The sequence below is a fragment of the Piliocolobus tephrosceles genome, chromosome 1 (genome assembly GCF_002776525.5).
Source record: "Piliocolobus tephrosceles isolate RC106 chromosome 1, ASM277652v3, whole genome shotgun sequence".
NCBI classification, from domain to species: domain Eukaryota; kingdom Metazoa; phylum Chordata; class Mammalia; order Primates; family Cercopithecidae; genus Piliocolobus; species Piliocolobus tephrosceles.
The window spans coordinates 37,652,803-37,674,631 of record NC_045434.1 but is presented as its reverse complement, the minus strand read 5'-3'; the positions used below and the strand labels follow the sequence as shown (position 1 = coordinate 37,674,631).

The 21,829-nt window shown below is 45.3% G+C and overlaps 1 protein-coding gene across 1 annotated transcript; it reads right to left on the bottom strand.

Annotated features, from left to right (window-relative positions):
- Window positions 1–1,672: 1,672 nt before the first annotated feature.
- IER5 (immediate early response 5) lies at window positions 1,673–4,011 on the bottom strand. Its single transcript, XM_023203513.3, has one exon. It carries the CDS (start codon window positions 3,611–3,613, stop codon window positions 2,630–2,632), a length of 984 nt encoding a protein of 327 aa, XP_023059281.2. The 5' UTR covers window positions 3,614–4,011; the 3' UTR covers window positions 1,673–2,629.
- Between the last annotated feature and the right edge of the window lie 17,818 nt (window positions 4,012–21,829).

Genomic DNA, 21,829 nt, shown 5'->3' with positions numbered 1-21,829 from the left:
TCAAGACAAACCCGGCCAACATAGCTCACTTTTTATTTACTTTTTATAATAAAATAAATAAATAAAGGAAGACACCAAGCAGCCTGGCTCCAGGGCCCATGCTGTAACTACTACACTATACTGCTTCTGCAACAAAAACAGAATGATCTTTTCTAATTCCTACAAAGCTTTATCCTCCTATCAAGTATGCCAATTTACATTCTTTACGCAGACACATGGACCCAGGTTCATCTTAATGTGAAACCAAGGATCAACTTTTGTCTCATCCAAACACATGAGCTCTCTTAAACACACCAAATGTTACCCCCTTTCAAACATAAAATACACTGAGATCGCTGCTCAAGCATCATACTTTCTAGCAACTGTAAATGTTTGCAGAATTCAGGCCCTGAACACCTTCTTCAGTTTAAGCAGTCAGCACTTGATGGATCTTTTGTAGCTGTAACAGAATTTAAGTAGCTACTGTCTGAAAGAAAGTCAATTTAACAAGACCCTAATTTGAGAATGTTTAGTTCTATAAATACATTATAATGGCGACAGAGCGTAAAGTAGAAAGTTCCCTATGCTTAAGGAACCACTAATAGATTTGCTGAAATATCAAGGCATGAGGCACTGGCCTATTCAGCTAAAACAGAAGTTCATATAATTGGGAGTTAAGGCCAAGACACCATTCATATGCCTCTTATGCTCGAAGGCTATGAACTTTAAACCTTTGTCTCTTTCTTCAGTCTCTCCCATCTTTTAAACACCCTATATACTCATAAGTTGTTAGAAACCAGCACCACCTTTTAAAGTCCTGGCAACTGTACCGTATTTTAAACACCATTCCCTAATTGATTTGCTTCTGAAATAGATTATTGAATACCTTTCAAACACTGAACATGAAGAGACAAACAGCTCTTAATGGCAGTGATTTTAGTAAAATCGATGGATGTTTTGGCTATCATCAACTAAGTGTCTACCATGACCAAACACTGATGTCACCATTTGAGTAACAAAACAAATCAGGAAGTTTTGCTAAATGAAAATTAAATTCGCCCAGCCCTCCTTCCTTATCTGGTTTGATGCAAGCAATTTCCCTCTCACCAATACATTTACTTTCTAGATATGAGAAAAATTGAAAACTTACATCCTGACATCCACTGTAATGCAGAGGTGGACCTGACAATTTGGACAAGTCAGTCTCTTTCATCTTCCTATGTCAGTTCGAATGGGTTTTTAAGGTAAACTACTATCTAAACATTTTTTTTTTCAATTACAAAGCTAAAAGATGACCCATATTAATAGCTTAACAGGAAACAAAGTTTTGCTGAAAAACATTTTTGCGGGTAAGCAGGGCTTCAAAAGCTGATGGTTAAATTACTTAATAATATACACCCACATATTGGGTGACAAATTGGTCTAAACTGACCTTAGAAGAGACAGTTGTAGTGGCAGGTTTCAGGAACTTGGCAGGTCGCTGATATTAGTTATCTAATAGCATTCCTCTGATCTAGGAGGAAAAATTAAACGTGTCTCTCTTGATACTTAGTGGAGTCAGTAAACAATGTTCTCAGTCTGCGAATGACTGATATTAAGAACCACACCTTCAATTTTCTAGCCCAGGCCCTGGTTTCCCTCCTCCCACTTCCCTCCCAACCCAGGCAGGTTATTGCAGACAAGCAGGCAGTTACGTTGCTTCAAAATATTTAATACGTGTTAGACACGTAGAAGTTACATTTTAATACAAAAATCAATACAACGAAGGAGAAAATACTGTACAAAAACCTTATCAGCTCCCCCAACCTTTATATAACAAAGACTGGAGTCACCATATCTACAAAACCATAAGGTCTTTCCACTTCGGGCTTCTGTCTGTAAACTTTCATTAAACACTTTTTAAAAGCACTGTGTAGTAGTTCTGACCTAGAGCTTTTAAAAATATATCTTTTCTCTATAAACTCCATTATTTCCAAGCTTGAACTCTTCTGTGAAGTTCAAGCTTTTTCTCCCCTGCGGGGAAGCAAAGGACGGTTAACATGCCCCTTTCCTAGAGTAATCACAGGATATAAACGTTTCTTCATTGGGAGAGAAAGGTGGGGAGGGACAGAAGGAATCCAAGTCTGCAAGTCTGTGCTGCTGGCTAAATCCCTCTCGTCTTAGGAAATCCTGTGCGGAAACGCCACTCCTGGCCCTGAAGCGGGTCTAGCTTTCCGGTTAGGGGTGGGTGTAAAGTCCCTCCCTCCCCGGAGAACGAATGGGGAACTCCCCGGCCCAAATCTTTTAGCCGCTTCCTTCTCCACGCAGCCGGCAGAGGAAAGTCCCTGTCTGCCCCCAGTCTCTTAAGCCCTGGGGAAGGAGTGGTGCATTCCAGAACAAAATAGTCTTAATGCCACAAGACAAACTTACATACACAGACATACACAAACACAGAAAGTTAAAGATCGTCCTCTTCCAATGAGCCTCAAGCTCCCAGGTCTCCAGATAAGCCAGATGCGCCCGGGGGCAGTTTGCGATGCCCAGCGGCAACCAGTCTGCCCAACGCGCTCAGCGCCCGCGGTCTCTGGGCGTCCTCGCAGCCGGGAAGGGCCCGGCCCTCACTTCGAGGACGCCCGCTGCTCAACCTCCTCCCCGCACGGGGGCCAAGGGCTCAGAAGGCCACGATGGCTGTGCTCCAGGGGTTCATGTCTCTCAGCACCGGCTTATCGCAGCAGATCTGCCCGGGCTCGGCGGCTTCCGGACCGCTCTCCTCTCCCTCCTCTTCCTCCCTGCCGCCCCCGGGGCTTTTCCGTAGGAGTCCCGAGAAACTGGAACCGAAGATGCTGATGAGGTTAGCCACGTTCCCGGTCTCCATCTCCTCCGCGTCGTCGTCCTCTCCTCCACTCGGCGGCTGCTCTAAGTTCCGGCGGGGCTTCTTGAGCGGGGTCGAGCCGGGCGCCGGGCAGCCCGCTGGGCCGCCGCCCACCCCCGCCGCGCCGCGCTTCCTGGGGCACACCGCGGGCGGCGCGGGGGGCTCGTCCTCGGCTGGTCGCGGCGCGCAGCAGCAGGCAGTGCGGAGGGTCGTGGCCGGTGTACCCGGCGGGTCCTCCCCGCCTAGGGGGCAGCCGCAGGGGCGGCGCGCGGCAAGCGATCCCTCGGGGAAGACGCCCCAGCCTCCGGCGGGACCCTCGGCTTCTCTGGCCGCCGCCTGGCGCGGCCGCTCCACGCGGCTCCAGGCAGCTTCCGTCGCGTCCGCCTCTCCGCCCTGAAGAACGTCCCCGACTCCGGTCACCGTGGTCACTGGCACCTCGTCCCCTACCCGCGGCGCGTGTGAGACGGAAGGGCGCTCCGGCTGCGGCTCGGTCTCCGGCCAAGAGGCACGGGCGGCGGGCGGGGGCGGCTCTCCCCAGCCGGCGGGTGGCCCGGCCGCCGGCTCCCCGGGCTGCTGCTGCGGTGGCGGCGCCGGGATCCCAGCGGGACCGGCCAGGTAGAGGCCGGGGCACGGGTCGCTCAGGTAGACCTGGCGAGCGCTGCGCAGCACCAGCGAGACCAGGAGGTTCTTATGCAGCTTGATGCCGCCGCGCTGGACCCGCGAGTTGTAGATCTTGCCCAGGGAGATGCTGACGATTCGGTGAGCCTCCAGCTTGAACTCCATCCTGCCTCCCCTGCACAGGGCCGTCGGCGCCGGGGTGTTACGTTCGGAAACTGGGAGGGAACGGGAGGCGCAAACAAGTCCGCCCCCTGGGCACACCCTTGATCACCTAAGACTCCGAAGAAAAACGACTCCGGTGACGCGCGCGCACTGCCCCGCCGACCTGTCCTACACCAGACAACTGCCCCGTTTCGGGTCCGGTCGCTAAACAGGGCAGCCCGGCCGCCCCGCGCCTTATATAGACTCCTCGACCGCCAATCACGAAGGGCCGCCAACCGTTCCGGGGCTGGCCGGCGCGCCCTCGTGCGCTGCGCACGGCCAATCGGAGCCCGAGGAGGGGCGCCAAGGCCCGTTCGAACGTTAGTCCCGCGGAGCAAGCTCTTAAAGGGGGCGACGGATTGCGGGCGCAGACCAGGCCGATGGGGAGTGAGTGTTGGGGACCGTGCTCAAGGGCGTTACTGTTTGGAGTTACAGATTCTGGCTTGTACGATGGCTTGCCGGAACCAAAGCGAACAAAATATTCGAACTTTCTTCCGAGCACGGTGTTGGACTCTGTTCTGCCATAAAGTCCTGATCCTTTCCTGATCAACCCCGCCCTAACCGGCCACGCCACCATTTCCAGGCCCGCCACACCTGTAAGCGACACCCCTCAACCCTGGCAAAAATAGAGATGGTGGCTATACGTGGCGGAGGACACCCCTGGATAACAAATAGTATTACTGCAAAGTATTTGGCAGTCATTATTTTTGGATAAGCCGCTTTCCCCGCTAGAGTCACATACACTCTTAGCAGCTGTCTGTTCTAACACCAAAGAAAAGGGGGATTCTAAAAGGTTTTGGCCAGGTTTTTGGCTTCTTATCAAGAAATTGTGTCTAGATACAAAGTTACTGGTTGTCCTCTAAAGCTGGCATCTTTCACTTTGTTCTCTAGATTCTAGAACAAACCCAGTTATCAAATAGGTTAAATGGAAGATGTTACAGGTTCTCCACAATGATTTTTTTTTCCATTACAAGACTGACCAGTCAACCCTTGGAAAAATCGAGCAAGTTCTGAAAATAAAAAGAAGTCCTGTGTTCCCATGATGATGTCATAATTTCATTTTGTGTCAAGGTAAAAATATAGCGCTAGGGAGTTCCAGAATTTTCTGGTCAACAACTTAGTCCATCTACTGGTCCTTATAAGTACATCAGGGCACAATTACCACAGGGTTGCCCAGGGTCCTGGACTGGAAACATGGAGTCACTTCCAGCTAGTTCCACCGAAGCTCCACCACAGACCTGCCTGAGGACTCTGGGTAAATAACCTCAGGCCGCTTCAGTGTCTCCACCTCTGAAAAAGGGAAGTCACATACACATCTGCTTTATTGTACGGACGATAAATGACAACTTCTCAGCCACAATCTGAATGAGAAAACTAAGCACTGCTTTCTTGGAGTCCACGTGGAACCCTGGGCCTGATCCTGCCCCAGGGATTGACCAAGCAATGAATTTATTTAGGAAAAATGCCAGTGAAGGGTGGGCTTGATCATGACCAGTTCACAATCTCCAGAGGATGTGATGGCTCAGTAGCATTACCTGTGCCCACAACTGATGGTAACTGAGACTGCAGGCTCTGAGACCCAGTTCCTCCCCTCTAGGAATTTTCAGCCCATGCAGAGAAAGAGATAAAATAATGACACAAATAATTACGAAACCAAGTAGCATATATTAAGTAATAATGCAAGAATTTTTCTCTTGTCTTTTTCTTTGCAAGTTGTTAGTCACTATAAAGCAATGGCTAAGAGCACAGGCTGTGGAGGCCGGCTTCCTGGCTTGGAATCCCAGCTTCTCCGTTCACTTGCTGCATGGCCTCTGGAAAATTATTTCACTTCTCTGTGCTGCCGTCTTTTTTATTACAAAATAATCAGCCGGGCGTGGTGACTCACGGCCTGTAATCCTAGCACTTTGGAAGGCCAAGGCAGGTGGATCACTTGAGGTCAGGAGTTCAAGACCAGCCTGGCCAATATGGTGAAACCCTGTCTCTACTAAAAAAAAAATACAGTAATTAGCCTCGCATGGTGGCGGGTACCTGTAATCCCAGCTACCCGGGAGGCTGAGGCAGGAGAATCGCTTGAACCCAGGAGACAGAGGATGCAGTGAGCTGAGATCACGCCATTGTACTCCAGCCTGGAGTACAGAGTGAGATTCTGTCTCAAAAAGTAGAATAAAAAGCAACAGAGTGAGATTCTGTCTCAAAAAGTAGAATAAAAAAAGATAAAAATAAATATAGTAATAATAATGCCTACCTCTTAGAGTTTTTGTGAGGATAGAACAAGGTAGCACATGCAAAGCTCATAGAACAGCACCTGGCATACAATAAGCTGTCAATGTAGGCTAGTTCTCAGAACACACTACCCCACATACTACCTTGGGGTGGGAGAAGAGGCTGGGAGAAGAAAGGAACGTAGATGGAGGAAAGTTTCACCAAAGAAGTTGTATCTGAAGAGGGTGCTGAAAACCTCTGAGGTAGGATCCACAAGTTCCAAGCAGCAGGAGCAACAGAGTCCAGTGTAGGGAACATCTTATTTTGCAGTTGTGCTGGGAGCATGCCCAAAAGCAAGTGGGAAAAGCTAGAAGCAGAGGCCCAGGCTGCATGATAGTTAGTGGGTTGTGGGTGCCTTGATGAGGAGACAGGACCACAGGGACCTTACTAAAGATTGTTCAGTAAGGGAACTACAGAACAGATTCTAGAACAGTTGGTGCATAGAAGAGCACATATAAAGCTCTTGTGGAAATTTAGGCAAACGGTTGTGAAGACCTGAACTAGGTGGAGGAAACAAGAATGAAGAAACTGGCAGGGTGTGGTGGCTCACGCCTGTAATCCCAGCACTTTGGGAGGCCAGTGCGGGCAGATGACGAGGTTAGGAGTTCAAGACCAGCCTGGCCAGCATGGTGAAACCCCGTCTCTACTAAAAATACAAAAAAATTAGCCAGGCATGGTGGCACATGCCTGTAGTCCCAGCTACTCGGGAGGCTGAGGCAGGGGAATTGCTTAAACTCAGCAGCAGAGGTTGCAGTGAGCCAAGATCATGTCATTGCACTCCAGCCTATTGTCATTGGGCGACAGAGCAAGACTGCGTCTCAAAAAAAAAAAAAAAGAAAGAAAAAAGAAAAAAGAATGAAGAAACTGAGAGACAAAAGAACTTTAGTGATGATCTGGGATTCTCCCACTCACCCACCTAGACAGGTTATTGCTAGCGCCAGCCTCTTGCCTTCCATGAAGCCTTTCTGAGCCGCCTGAGCTGAGCTTTTCCATCGTCCACCACTGTACTCAGCATACTCCTTCATCATTGCCCTCATCACTTTCTTCTGTCATGCCCAGTGCCCTTCCTAGACTATGCCTTCATTGAAGGCAGGAGCCCAACTCATATTTGTAGCCAGGATATGGTGAAAATACATAACAACGGGTGCAGCACAGGCACTAACCATCAGAACAGGGTCCTGGAGGCCCTTACAATGCTAGGGGTTTGGAGGGCTCCTGCAAGAGGGGCTGCATGGCCAGTAAGGGGGCTACTCACGGGCCTTGGGCAGAGGTTCTATCAACTGACATGGAAATATTTTAATACTTTAACAACTGGGGTGGCTGTACCAGTGCATACTGAGTGATTATGCACTTGGATTAATGAATTCCTAATAATGATAATGTTTACCAAGCACTGTGCTAGACATAGTATATGCATTATTTAGCAAATTTATAAAGTTCTGAAAGTAGATATCATTATGTTCATTTACATTAACCTACTTAAAGCTCCACTGTGGGGTCATGGGGCTAAATTGCCTGACTCCACTTCTGACTGCTGTGTGACCTTTGGAAAGTCATCTCACCTTTAGGTGAAGTGGGAAATCCATATTCTAGTATGTTTACATAGGCAAGTTATTTAACCCCTTTGTACCTCAGTCTCCTGTGAAAAATGGGAATAATAAAAATAACTAAATTGCTTAGTACAGTTCCTAGCACCATATAAGCACTTAAAATTCTTAGTTATTATTGTTATTATGGTTATTGTTATTACACCAGAGCCTAGCACAGTTCTGAACACATAGTAGGTACACTCTTAGTACTTGTTGAATTTTTAATGCTTTTTCTGCTGTACCACATAATAGGTGCTTAATAATTGTCTGATGACTTTTAAGTTGCACATTATCACTATCACTATCAGGATTTTCTTTGATCCTGAGCCAACAAAATGGAACCTTTAGAGCTCACGTCTGGAGGGCCCGAGTTCTTATGATCAGGAAGCTTCACCTCCACCTACCAAAAAAAGTGGGACGATAGCATATTCTTCTAAGCGTTAGCAAGCAGGAACTGAGTTAGAATTTGCCACCATCCATCTTTGAGATTTTGTCAGTTGGAAAAAGAAGTTCGCAACATGATCAGAAACAGTAGGGTTATCAGAAGAACAGAGGAAGCAACTGCTCTGGAAGAAAAGGCCAGAGCACCTCCCACAGGTCTTTTCTGTCTTTTCACCCCTCTGCTGGGCACAGGCATCTAGATTAGTACAAGGAGCTTTGGGCTCTGCTGTTTCCACAGCTGTCTGAGGCTACTCAGGCGCTATCTGGGCTCAAGGCTGTAGATTCCTGTCAGCACAGGGCTGCTCTGCCCACTGCTGTTGACACTATTTACGTCCTTGTTTACACAACTAATTGAAGGCTAAGTATTATCAGACGATTTAAGATCTTAACCTGCCTTAAATTACGTCTAGTCTGTACAAACCCACTATAGATTATGCACACCGTGGCTATGTGAGAAGTAACAATTAGTAAGAAGGGAGTTGGTGAAAGAAAAATAAGTTATTTGCACTTATTTATCCCTACGTTTCAATATTAGGACATTTTCAATTGGTGGGGAGTGAGCGGCGGTGTCAAAGTTGCTTATGCAATCAAATTTGCTTATGCAAATCAATCAAATAGTCATTTGTATAGCATACTAAATTTTTAGGGAGAAAAGATCTATAAGAATACATTATTAGCACTTTATGTAAACAATTTTTGTGTAAGTGATACTCCTCTTTTTCTTCTGAGAACAGACAAATCCACTTTTTTTTTTCTTCTTTTTTTTTTGGAGACAGAATCTCACTCTGTTGCCCAGGCTGGAGTGCAGTGGTGTGATCATGGCTCACTGCAACTTCCACCTCTCAGTCTTCCATGTAGCTGGGACAACAGGCACGAGCCACCACAATGGCTAATTTTTTTTTTTTTTTTTTTTGAGACGGAGTCTCGCTCTGTCGCCCAGGCTAGAGTGCAGTGGCCAGATCTCAGCTCACTGCAATCTTCCCCTCCTGGGTTCACGCCATTCTCCTGCCTCAGCCTCCCGAGCAGCTGGGACTACAGGTGCCCGCCACCTCGCCCGGCTAGTTTTTTGTATTTTTAGTAGAGACGGGGTTTCACTGTGTTAGCCAGGATGGTCTCGATCTCCTGACCTCGTGATCCGCCCGTCTCGGCCTCCCAAAGTCCTGTGATTACAGGCTTGAGCCACCGCACCCGGCCTAATTTTTGTATTTTTAATAGAGATGGGATTTCACCATGTTGGCTACGCTGGTCTCAAACTCCTGAGCTCAATTGATCCACCTGCTTCGGCCTTCCAAAGTGCTGGGATGACAGGTATGAGCCACTGCACCTGGCCCAAATCCACTTTTTAATTTGTTCCTTTTTTCTCTCATTATTCTGAATATTGTACTTTTTTTTCTCTCTCTCTCGGCTGCTTGCTTTTCTTTTTCTTTTTTCTTTTCTTTTCTGTTTTTGAGATGGAGCCTTACTCTGTCACCCAGGCTGGAGTGCAATGGCACAATCTTGGCTCACTGCAGCCTCCACCTCCCGAGTTCAAGCAATTCTCTTGCCTCAGCCTCCCAAGTAGTTGGGACTACAGACACACACCACCACGCCTGGCTAATTTTTGTTCAGTAGAGACAGGATTTTGCCATGTTGGCCAGGATGGTCTTGATCTCTTGACCTCGTGATCCGCCAGCCTCAGCCTCCCAAAGTGCTGGGGTTATAGGTGTGAGCCACCGTGCTTGGCCCTGGCTGCTTGATTTTCTATATAATTTTTAAATTTTCCAATAGTGTTTGACTAGGAATGGGCACCAAAACCTGTCTTTTTCCCTCCTCCCCATTTTCCTTCCAAAACTGCTTACAACCCTGCCCACCTTCTTGTACTAAATTTTGAATCTTTGTTCAGAGAATCCTAAATTGTTTTTTGTTTTTCTTTTTTTTGTTGTTTGTTTGTTTGTTTGTTTGTTTGTTTTAGACAGAGTCTTGCTCTATTGCCCAGGCTGGAGTACAGTGGTGGGATCTCAGCTCACTGCAACCTCCGCATCCTGGGTTCGAGAGACTCTTGTATCTTAGCCTCCCTGGGATTACAGGCGTGCGCCACCACACCTAGTTAATTTTTTTGTATTTTTGGTAGATATGAGGTTTCACCATGTTGGCCAGGCTGGTCTTGAATTCCTGACCTCAAGTGATCTACCAGCCTCAGCCTCCCAAAATGCTGGGATTACAGGCGTGAGCCACTGCACCGGCCCCTAGAGCACCTTTAAATTGTTTTTATGATCAACTTTTTCAGATCCTGTCTCCTTTAAGACTCCTAAGGAAAACAGATTCTACAATAAGGGTAGAGCAATCAAACTCATTAAAATGAGCCTAGGATCCTATCAAGCTGCAGAATGAGAAACCACCATATAAAACCCTAGACCACTACATGTGGCTAGTGAGCACTTGAAATGTGTTAAGTACAACTGAGGAACTGCATTTTACATTTATGTAATTTTAATCCATTTAAATTTAAAAATTGAAGCAGAATACATGTTTCCTGAAACCCAACCTTATCGTGTCATGTTTTTGAATTTTGAAAATCTAGCATCTCAATTGATATGTGCTGTAACCATAAAATACACAGCAGGTTTCAAAGACATAGGATGAAAAAGAGAATATAAAATATCTCATTTGTATTTTTATAATGGCTATATGTTGAAACTATACAATTTTGGATATATTGGGTTAAATAAAATAGATTATTAATATTAATTTAATCTGTTTCTAAAATTTTACTTATGTGGCTCAAATTATATCTCTATTGGACAATACTGCCCTGAGGACAATAATGGGAGAGGGAGGTGTAGACATATAAATATGCATGAGCATATTGTGGGCAATTAACAAATGTCCTTGATTGGAGAAGAGGGAAAGCGCAGAAAAGATAAAAAGAAATGAAACATAAAACACTTAGATAGTTGTAAAGGATAAAATCAAAGAAAAATGTAAACAACAGAACTAATTGGCCAGAAGAAACTTCTTTCTAGACAACCACAAGTTAGAGGAGCACAGATCTCCTTATTTGAATGCCATACATAGAAATTATCACAATATTAGTTTTTAATTCAAAATATAAACATGAAAACTTACATTTCAGAGGAGTATTTACTTGGATAGCATCAGTCCCCTGGGTTGTTAGGGTGCATTTATTCCTTTCAATTCTGGTGTCTTTCTAGAAGTTGCAGGACCATTTGTTTTTAACGTGCCATTTTCCTGCACAAAAACCCTCAGTGGCTTCCCATGACCTTTATGGCAAAAATCCAATTCTCTGGCATGGTCTCCAGAGTACTACAGAGTACTACACAATACATTGTCAAAGACAAACAACCGAGAGTGGTGAACAGAGCTGGGGCTCACTGGGTGTCCTGGCAGCTCTTACCAGCTGTGCGTGAACAAATTTGAAGGTGGTCCTTTTCTCATAAAACTGGGGAGTTGGACTAAATCAGTGGTCCTCAAGCTAAGGATGTACATTAGAATCACCTGGGGAGTTTTTAAACCTCCAGACACCCAGGCCTCATCCAGATCACTTAAATCAGTCTCTAGGGTAAAACCCAGCACTGGAATTTTGAAAAGCTCCATGGGCAATTATAACGTGCATCCACATTTGAGAACTGGTGTCCTAGCTAATTGTTTTAGAATCATTTTAGGTCCAAAATTCTATGATTCTATGACTCTAGGCAAGTCTTTCCAACCTTTCTACTATCCTGAACAACATAAATGCCCTCTTTCTCACCTAGACAGATCTAATCAAAAGTATATATCTCGGCCAAGTGCGGTGGCTCACACCTGTAATCCCAGCACTTTGGGAGGCCAAGGCAGGTGGATCACCTGAGGTCAGGAGTTTGAGACCAGCCTGACCAACATGGTGAAACCCTTTCTCTACTAAAAATACAAAAATTAGCTAGGCGTGGTGGTATGCGCTTGTAATCCCAGCTACTCCAGAGGTAAATCGCTTGAACCCAGCCAGGAGACAGAGGTTGCAGTAAGCCGAGATCACACCATTGATTGCACTCCAGCCTGGGCAACAAGAGTGACACTCTGTCTCAAAAAAAAAAAAAAAAAAAAAAAAAAAAGTATATATCTCATCTAGTTTCTTAACAAGAAATCATCTTCCCTCCCGCCCAAATTCTGCACATCACTTCCTCCAGGAAGTCTTCTGTGCCCAATGATGCTTATTGTGTGCTCTCACACACATTCTCTCATAATCCAACAGTTGTTTGTTACTTAAAACCATAGTAGCACTCACTATCTTGTGGTATCCCTTATATTTCTGTTTTGTATTATATTTTGTTTACTCATATTACTTAACTTTTATGTGGCTATAGTTCTCATTTCCCAATAGCGTTGTAAAGTGCTGGGAGGGGAGGCCAAGGCGGGTAGATCAGCTGAGGTCAGGAGTTCAAGACCAGCCTGGCCAACATGGTGAAACCCCGTCTCTACTAAAAATACAAAAATTAGCCGGGGGTGGTGACGCACGCCCGTAATCCCAGCTACTCGGGAGGCTGAAGCACAAGAATCGCTTGAACCAGAGAGGTGGGGTCAAGATTGCACCACTGCACTCCAGCGTGGGCTACAGAGCAAGACTCTGTCTCGAAAAATAAATAAAGTACTGGGAGATGCTCCCTTACACTTTTTTGCATACTGCCCTCCCTGTAACCAGCACCCTGAATATTGCTATGTTTGTATCAGGGGATGAATGACTACTGAATAAATGGATTAATTAATGGGTTCCTAAAATTTGAGGCCAGAATATTTAAACACAGCCAACTAGAGGATAAAAAAGAGTACTTGACATAAATTATTCTAGCAGTAGATCAACCAAATATTACCGCAAATACATTTTATCTTACCCTAGCTCATAATTTTTCATGACTCTACATTATACCATTTCCCTATAAAAGCTATTTTTCACATAAAATAAGTTGCTTTTAAACAGTTTCCTTTTCCTGCCATGCTGTTTACAAATGTGTGATTTTTATCACTGAGCTAATTGCTTGCCTACTCTGTTCTGATTAAACATTTATTGTGGATTACTGATGCACTGAAAACCTTGCGGGGTATCAGCAGCTCATTTAGGGACCACCCATATATTTCTTTCAGCCAATAAGAAAGTCTCGCCCCTCTTCCCCCTCCTCCTATTCTAATTGTAGGAGCTAATAGAACATATTCTAATTCATGAGTCAAGTTCACTTTAGATCAACACAGCTGATCTAAATTCTTTTTTTTTTTTTTTTTTTTTTTTGAGGCAGAGTCTCGCTCTGTTGCCCAGGCTGGAGTGCAGTGGCGGGATCTCGGTTCACTGCAAGCTCCACCTCCCGGGTTCACGCCATTCTCCTGCCTCAGCTTCCTGAGTAGCTGGGACTACAGGCGCCCGCCACCACGCCTGGCTAATTTTTTGTATATTTAGTAGAGAGGGGGTTTCACCGTGTTAGCCAGGATGGTCTTGATCTCCTGACCTCGTGATCCGCCCACCTCAGCCTCCCAAAGTGCTGGGATTACAGGCGTGAGCCACCGCACCCGGCCAAGCTGATCTAAATTCTAACATGAATGTTCATTCAGTTCAAACACCCTAAATCACTAACCCATCGTATGCTCATTTTGACTAAGCAAATTCTGAGTAAGTATTTATACAAACACATCCTCCAGTGCAAAAGGAAATTTCAGATCTGCTGTCTAACCAGGAGCTAGTGTGTGGTGGATTAGTAGACTTGTATTTATAAGGCAGTCTGAGCTCTTTTGAGGAAAAATGTAAAATAGGCATTCTCTCATATCCTTCCCTTTATCATTATCACTTACATAGTTCTCTGAGCCCAATTCCTCTATTAATAAGAGATCATTCCTTTTGGAGTTTTCTGAAAATGCTGAGAGAGCATTGTATTTAAAAAAAAAATGTAGCTGGGCATGGTGGCTCATTCCTGTAATCCCAGCACTTTGGGAGGCCAAGGCGGGTGGATCACTTGAGGTCAGGAGTTTGAGACCAGCCTGATCAACATGGTGAAACCCTGTCTCTACTAAAAACACAAAATTAGCTGGGCATGGTGGCACATGCCTGTAATCCCAGCCACTTGGGAGGCTGAGGCAGGAGAATCGCTTGAACCCGGAAGGCAGAGGTTGCAGTGAGCCGAGATCACGCCACTGCACTCCAGCCTGGGCAATGAGGGAGAAACTCCGTCTCAAAAAAAAAAAAAAAAGTCAAGTAGGATTAGCCATGCTTCCATATGAGCATTGGTCTAGGAAGAAAACCAAGTAGTTATAAAATGATTGATGGTGTTGCCCTTTTAAGAAGCATAAGATTTTGTCCTGTGCAGTGGCTTACACATATAATCCCAGCACTTTGGGAGGCCAAGGCAAGCACATCATTTGAGCCCAGGAGTTTGACATCAGCCTGGCCAACATGGTGAAACCCTGTCTCTACTAAAAATACAAAACTTAGTCGGGTGGGGTGGCACACGCCTGTAATCCCAGTTACTCTGGAGGCTGAGTCACAAAAATTGCCTGAACCTGGGAGGCAGAGGTTTCAGTGAGCCCAGATCACATACTACACTCCAGCTTGGGCGACAGAGCGAGACCCTGTCTCAAAAAAAAGAAGAAGCATAAGATTTGGGTTCCCAGTCTTTGCTCCTTCCCACCCATTTCCTTCAGCGGCTGACCTAACTCTTGGAAAGTCTCAGAATCACATGGGGGCCTCTGAGGTCAGAGTCCTGAGTAGCTTTTTCTTAGTCTGGGACTTTTTCTGTTTGATTTTGAACTTGTCTGTGCTGTGATGGAGTAAGTGTGTGTCACGGTGAATTCTCCCATTAGTGTGCCTGGCTAGAATTGTTTTCATGTGTGTCAGTAGGGTGTTGGCGGGGCTTGGGGATCTGCTTAGTCAGTTTGGCTGCAATGGTTTGGTCAGAGTGGACAGCAAAACCCCTGGTGTTTCGTTTCTGTTATGAAGGGCTTTTGCTTGGCTGTTTTTGTTTTGTTTTTGAGGGTATAAATGATTTTTAAACTATCTTGATTGGTTTCTGGGCTAATATTATGTTTGTTTATGTCTTTCCATTGGGTAGAAGAATGCATTTTGTTTTTTTTAAAATTAGTTTGGGTGCCTGTGCCTGAGAAGGACAAGGAGTCCTCTTTTCCCCTCCCTTCTCACAGATGCAAGAGTGAAATAGAGTGAAGGCAAGGGCACTGCTGCTCTGCTCTTTTTTCCCCCCATGGAAGGGTTTGACCAACAATTAACAACCCTCCCAGCTCAGCTGCTGTTTCCCAAAATAGCAGCTCCTCTGCTGCCATGGTAGATGGAGGCCTTCAGGGGAGGAAGACACAAAGGTGCCCTCTTTATGAAGCCTGAATGTCTGTGAGATCTTGAAGGCAGAGGGGGAAGCCCAGGGGATTAAATTAGCAGGCAGCCCAGCCTCCACCTGGAAGGGAAATAGATAATAGCCTTTAAAGACAGGAAACAGCTTGTGCTCCAAAATAATAATTTCCAAAAGCAACACATGATGGATCCTGAGAGAGTTTTCTTCTCCCCACTTCATAATTTTGAAGCGAAATTGTCCTTTAAGATGTCGCTCAGCAAGTGAGTCAGGTCTTGGGTATTCCTGCAATTCTGCTCCACCTTGCCCCCATATTTGGAAGGACTGTTGCAGCCAGTCCTTCTATAAGCCTGAGTCTCAGTTACAGAAATTGCTCAGCACCAGGTCTTGAAGAGATCTGATTAGAACCGAGGCTGCTGCTGCGGCCGCCTCTCCTTCATTCTCTGCTTTGTCCTTCCTTCCTGTTTCCTTCTCTCCTTTTTCTGCTCTCCTCCGCTGCCACTTTTATTTCTTCCTCTTCATTGTCTGTGAAAGACTCCCTCTCACACTCCCCCATGTCAACTGGTACTGCCAGCCCAGGCTCTGCGGGTCCTGAAATGTCTCCTGTCATGACTGGGGATGTGGATGGGAAGGGAAAGCACACGATGAGCTGAACGAGGGGAACAGACCCGCGGCATGCCCTTGGGAAGGCCCAGAGCCTGAAGTGAAGGAGGACCATGGAGAAATGGAAGGACCAAACCGTGCCCCCAAAGTATCAACAGATTATACATATCAAATTGGAATCTGGATTTTGTTGTTTCTAAATTTCCTTGCAATATACCTAAAGGGAATTAAAGCAGCCATCAAAAAAAAAAAAAAAAAAAAAAAAGATACCTGTTTTATGAATGAATCCACAATCAGCCTCAGCTGCTTGAAACTACAATCTTGATTCCTTAGCATTGTGTGCATACTTCTACTCTAGCAATGACATTCTAGGTCCTACATGAAGCATACAACTGTGTCTTGATCATACAACTGTGTCCCTCTGAACTGGGACTTCTCTGGGAGCAGAGGGCAGGTCTTGCCCTGTGTGTATCCTCAGTGCCTAGCATAGTACTTGGTCCAAAGGAAGCATTGAAGTTGGACGGGCTCTTTAAAGTGTTGGGGTGAGTGGATGGATGAATGGATGGAGGAATAGATAGTGGAGGAAGACATTTGGAATACTCATAAATCATCTCCTTTTCACCCAATAGCCAGAAAAGGAAGTATAAAGTTGGCAAGCTTTCTTCTAATAGGTAGGCAAAATGGAGAAATCCTGTTAACTTTGATGTTCCAACAAGACTTGCTCCTCATATTTCCTCTTCAGCACCTAGCGCAATAGATGTGGCACACACAGAGTGACGCTCAGCTCATGTTTGTTGAATTAATGATTTAGAGAAGAAAACCAGCTATTGTCCCTTCAGAAGGAGGTTTCCAGGAAAGGGAATGGAGGAGCTCTGTATAGTAATGCAAACCGAAAACGTTTTACGACATTGTCTTTCCCAGTCTTGACTCTGAAACATCTTAAGAAAAAAAACCTCATGAAGAGAAGAGATATTTTTGGAGACCTTGGAAGGGCTCTTAAAATAAGGAATGGAAATATATATGTGGTGTGATATTTCTAAAAGATCCTCCTTTAAATGTGTCTGTGGCTGACTCAACTGTTAGATGTTTGGATCCAGAGATGCTTACCTTCTTTTTGCTTTGGCAAGGACTCTGCATGATACATGGATATTAATTAGGGAGGAAAGTCAGCACTGGAACAGTTGGCAAAATAGAAGCCCAGTGAGCGTGGCTTCTGCTCTAACCCAGACCGGGGTCAGGGAAAGGCTGTGTGAATCCATGAAGGAATGGGGTGATGCTAAGGAAATACACGATTGTGCAGGTATATAACCAACATTTAGTATAATGACACAAGAACTCAATCTGGGATGTGTCACTCAGCTAGTTTTAAGATTATTCATTTACCCAACCTGCCCCCTACACAAGTCAAGCCCAGGGGAAAAAAAAAAAAGAATATGGGAGCTGAGATTTACGTAGGCCAGGAGCTGTACCAAGTTCTGAACGCAGAAATTTGCCTGGGAGGTATTAGAAAGGACAGTTAATTGGTTGGCTCCTGAATGTGTTAATCCTGAGCAAAGCTGTGTTAGTACCTCATTAGCCCTTTAGTTCTACAGACTATTCTCTGCAGTTCTGTATCACCTAATATCCTGAGCATTTCTGGAGGTTTTTGTTTTCTGTTTACAAAATCAGGTTGCATTGTAAACTAAGAGTCTTGGTTCAAAAGCCCTTGTTCAGGAGCATTTTAGATTAAGAAAAGATAAGGTTGTAAATATATGTCTGAAATACTAGCTTGGTTCTTTCTTTTCTGTTCAGAAAACCTGTGGCTGGTCTGGGTATTGTCATGGTTCCTCATCTCTCCTGGAAGCACATAATGAGAGGTGAGCTGCATTCCAACCCTGCCAACTGTGCCAGAAATGGCATCCAGGGATGCTGAAAGATGCCATGTCCTCATTTCCACACACCCATACCCTCTCTCTCAAAGGAGAAGGGGGTGCTCACAGTTCTCTTTTCTTTTCTTTTTTTTTTTTTTTTGAGATAGTGTCTCTGTTGCCCAGGTTGGAGGGCAGTGACACGATCATAGCTCACTGCAGCCTCGATCTCCCTGGTTCAAGCGATCCTCCTGCCTCAGCCTTCTGGGTAGCTGAGACACAGGCACATGCTACCATGCCTGGCTAATTAAAAAAAAAAAAATTGTGGAGGCAGGAGTCTGTGTTCCCTATGCTGGTCTTGAACTCCTGGGCTCAAGTGATCCTCCTGCTTCGGCCTCCCAAAGTGCTGGAATTACAGGTGTGAGCAACTGGGCTGGTCTGCTCACTGTTAAGATACTGCCTTTACTCCAAAGTGATCTGCCAGTTCTTCAGTTGGAGCTCATTACCTCATGGATTTTTCCATGTACCTTATTGTATTAGTCCATTCTCACACTGCTATAAAGAACTACCTGAGACTCGGTAATAAAGAAAAGAGGTTTAATTGACTCAGGTCCACAGCCTGTACAGGAAGCATGGCTGAGGAGTCCTCAGGAAACTTACAATCATTGTGGAAGGTAAAGGGGAAGCAGGCATGTCTTACATGGCTGGAGAAGGAGAAAGAAAGCAGAGGGAGGAGCTGCACACTTTTAAACAACCAGATCTTTTTTCTTTTGAGACAGTCTGGCTCTATCGCCCAGGCTGGAGTGCAGTGATGCCATTTCAGCTCACTGCAACCTCTGCCTCCTGGGTTCAAGTGATTCTCATGCCTTAGCCTCCCGAGTTGCTGGGACTAAAAGCATGTGCCACCATGGCCGGCTAATTTTTATATTTTTAGTAGAGATGGGGTTTCACCATGTTGGCCAGGCTGGTCTTGAACTCCTGACCTCAGGTGATCTGCCTGCCTCAACTTCCCAAAGTGCTAGGATGACAGGCATTAGCCACTGTGCTTGTCCTAAACAACCAGATCTTGTGAGTGTGAGAAATCACCATCATGAGACCAGTAAGGGGGAAATCCTCTGCCATGATCCAGTCACCTCCCACCAGGCCCCTCCTCCAACATTGGGGATCACAATTCCACATAAGGTTTGGACGGGTACACAAATCCAAGCCACATCAGTTGTTTTTCACATATGCAATCTTTTCTACCATTTTCTGCCTGCATGTCTTTCTTGCTCATTAGATTAAAACTGGCTCAAGGTAGGAATCTACTCTTTTTTTTTTTTTTTTTTTTTGAGATGGAGTCTCACTCTGTCGCCCAGGCTGGAATGCGATGGTGTGATTCCAGCTCACTGCAACTTCCGCCTCCTGGATTCAAGGGATTCTCCTGCCTCAGCCTCCCGAGTAGCTGGGGTTACAGGCGCCCACCACTACGTCTGGCTAATTTTTGTGTTTTTAGTAGAAATGGGGTTTCACCATGTTAGTGAGGCTGGTTTTGAACTCCTGACCTCAGGTGATCCACGTGCCTTGCCCTCCCAAAGAGCTGGGAGTACAGGCGTGAGCCATGGCGCCCGGCCAGGAATCTTTTTTCAACCTGTATCTCTCCAGTAGAATCCAGCCTACGGTCTTGTATCTAATATGCACCCCATAAATATTTGTGGCTTTGAATGTTTGCCAGATGGCAGAGGATAGTGGAAAGAGCATTGAATGAACAATGAGATTGGCATGTGGAATTCTACCTCTTGTTAGGCATGGCACCCTGTGCAAACCATAGCACTATATAGTCATCGGCTTCCTAATCTGATCAAAGAAGAGGTTCATCTAAGGTTCTTTCCACTGCTAACATGCTAGAAAAAGGGGAATGAAAAAGACTGAGTAGCCCAACTTTATTTGCCAAATTACTGGCGGTAGAAGAATATTTAAAGGAAAATGGAGACCAGGCACAGTGGCTCATGCTTATAATCCCAGTGCTTTGGGAGGCCAAGGTGAGAGGATTGCTTGAGTCTAGGAGTTTGAGGTTACAGTGAGCTATGATCTTACTATTGCACTCCAGCCTGGGTGACACCATAAGACCCTGTCTCTAATAAAATTAAAATAAAAAGTAAAGGAAAAAGAAATTAAGATGTTTCTTGTATGTTTCCATTGCCTATTAAAATCCCTGCAGTTCAAGTTCTAAACCAACACAATATAAGAGAACAGAAAGAATCATCACAATATTTGAGATGGTTAACTTTAAAAAGATATTAATTTTCAACTTCAACCACCCAATAAAGATTCACTGATTGTCTACCATGTGCCAAGCACTATACTAGACCCTAGGAATACTAAGACAAGTAAGGCCCCATCCACTGGTGCCTTCATGAAGCTCACCTCCTTGTAGGGGAAATGGACAGGTGAGAATATAATAGAAATACATTGTAATCAGTCCTACAGTATGACTATGTACAAGGACAAGGGTGGGATCAAAGAAGGCAAAGGTAACTCTTCTGTGATGCATGGGGACAAGGGGAGAGCTGGGGGCCAAGGCTTATGGTATCTAAGAAGGCAGCTTGAGCTATTTTTTCTTCTATTAGTTGCAGAAGAGGATAATGTACAGAGAGATGGGAGTGTGTAGAGACAGCTCCAGTCACCGTCCGATCCTTAATGAAGTAGCATCTGCCCCCAAAACATGCGCAGGGCACCACATTTGTCTATGTTGCTCACTGTGGTACCTCTGGCACCTATTATAGTAGCTGGCACATAGCAGGGGTCAAACAATATTTGTATGAATAAAAATAGTACATTAAGGCCAGGCATGGTGGCTCACGCCTGTAATCCCAGCACTTTGGGAGGGCGAGGAGAGTGGATCACTGGAGATCAGATATTCGAGACCAGCCTGGGCAACCTGGTGAAACCCCGTCTCTACTAAAAATACACAAATTAGCCAGGCGTGGTGGTGCATGTCTCTAATCCAAGCTACTTGGGAGGCTGAGGCTGGAAAATCGCTTGAACCTGAGGTGGAAGTTGCAGTGAGCCAAGATCATGCCACTGCACTCCAGCTTGGGTGACAAAATGAGACTACGTCTCAAAAACAAATTGATTGCACAGCAGTGTGAATGTACTTTACTGAACTGTACACTTAAAAATGGTTAAGACCTTAACAGTGAGTTTTATATGTATTTTACCACAACGTAAAAGAACTTGCTTAAGATCACACAGCTAAGTAGGCTGGGTGCGGTGGCTCACACCTATAATCCTAGCACTTTGGGAGGCCGAGACAGGCAGGTAATGTGAGGTCAGGAGTTCGAGACCAGCCTGGCCAATGTGGTGAAACCCAGTCTCTACTAAAAATACAAAAAAAAAAAAAAAAAAATTCGCCAGGAGTGGTTGCGTACGCCTGTAGTCCCAGCTACTTGGGAGGCTGAGGCAGGAGAATTCCTCGAACCTGGGAGGTGGAGATAGCAGTGAGCTGAGATTGCACCATTGCATTCCAGCCTGGGTGATAGAGCAAGACTCCGTCTAAAAAAAAAAAAAGGACTCCGTCTGAAAAACAAACAAAAAATCACACAGCTAGTAAATGGAGGGGGATCCCTGGCTGGCTGGCTGTGAAATCTCTGCTCCTTTCTTTCTTTTAGTATTGTTTTTCTTTGTTTTTTTTGTTTTGGTTTTTGACCTTAGATAATGAAATTTTATTTCAAGGATACATGGAAATGTGAAGAGATACAGTGTGTCAATTATATTATAAAGGATATCCCTGGCTGCAGGTAATAAATAATAGTAACTTAAGCAGTAACAAATACATTTATTAGGCCGGGCACAGTGGCTCATGCCTGTAATCCCAGCACTTTGGGAGGCCAAGGCAGGCAGATCACAAGGTCAAGAGATCAAGACCATCCTGGCCAACATAGTGAAACCCTGTCTCTACTAAAAACACAAAAATTAGCCAGGCGTGGTGGCGCATGCCTGTAGTTCCAGCTGCTTGGGAGGCTGAGGCAGGAGAATCGTTTGAACCCGGGAGGTGTGGGTTGCAGTGAGCCGAGATTGCACCACTGCACTCCAGCCTGGCAACAGAGCAAGACTCCATCTCAGAAAAAAAAAAAAAAAAAAAAA

Coding starts and splice junctions, on each gene's coding strand:
- IER5 (XM_023203513.3), bottom strand. CDS start 3,613: ATGGAGTTCAAGCTGGAGGCTCACCGAATCGTCAGCATCTCCCTGGGC.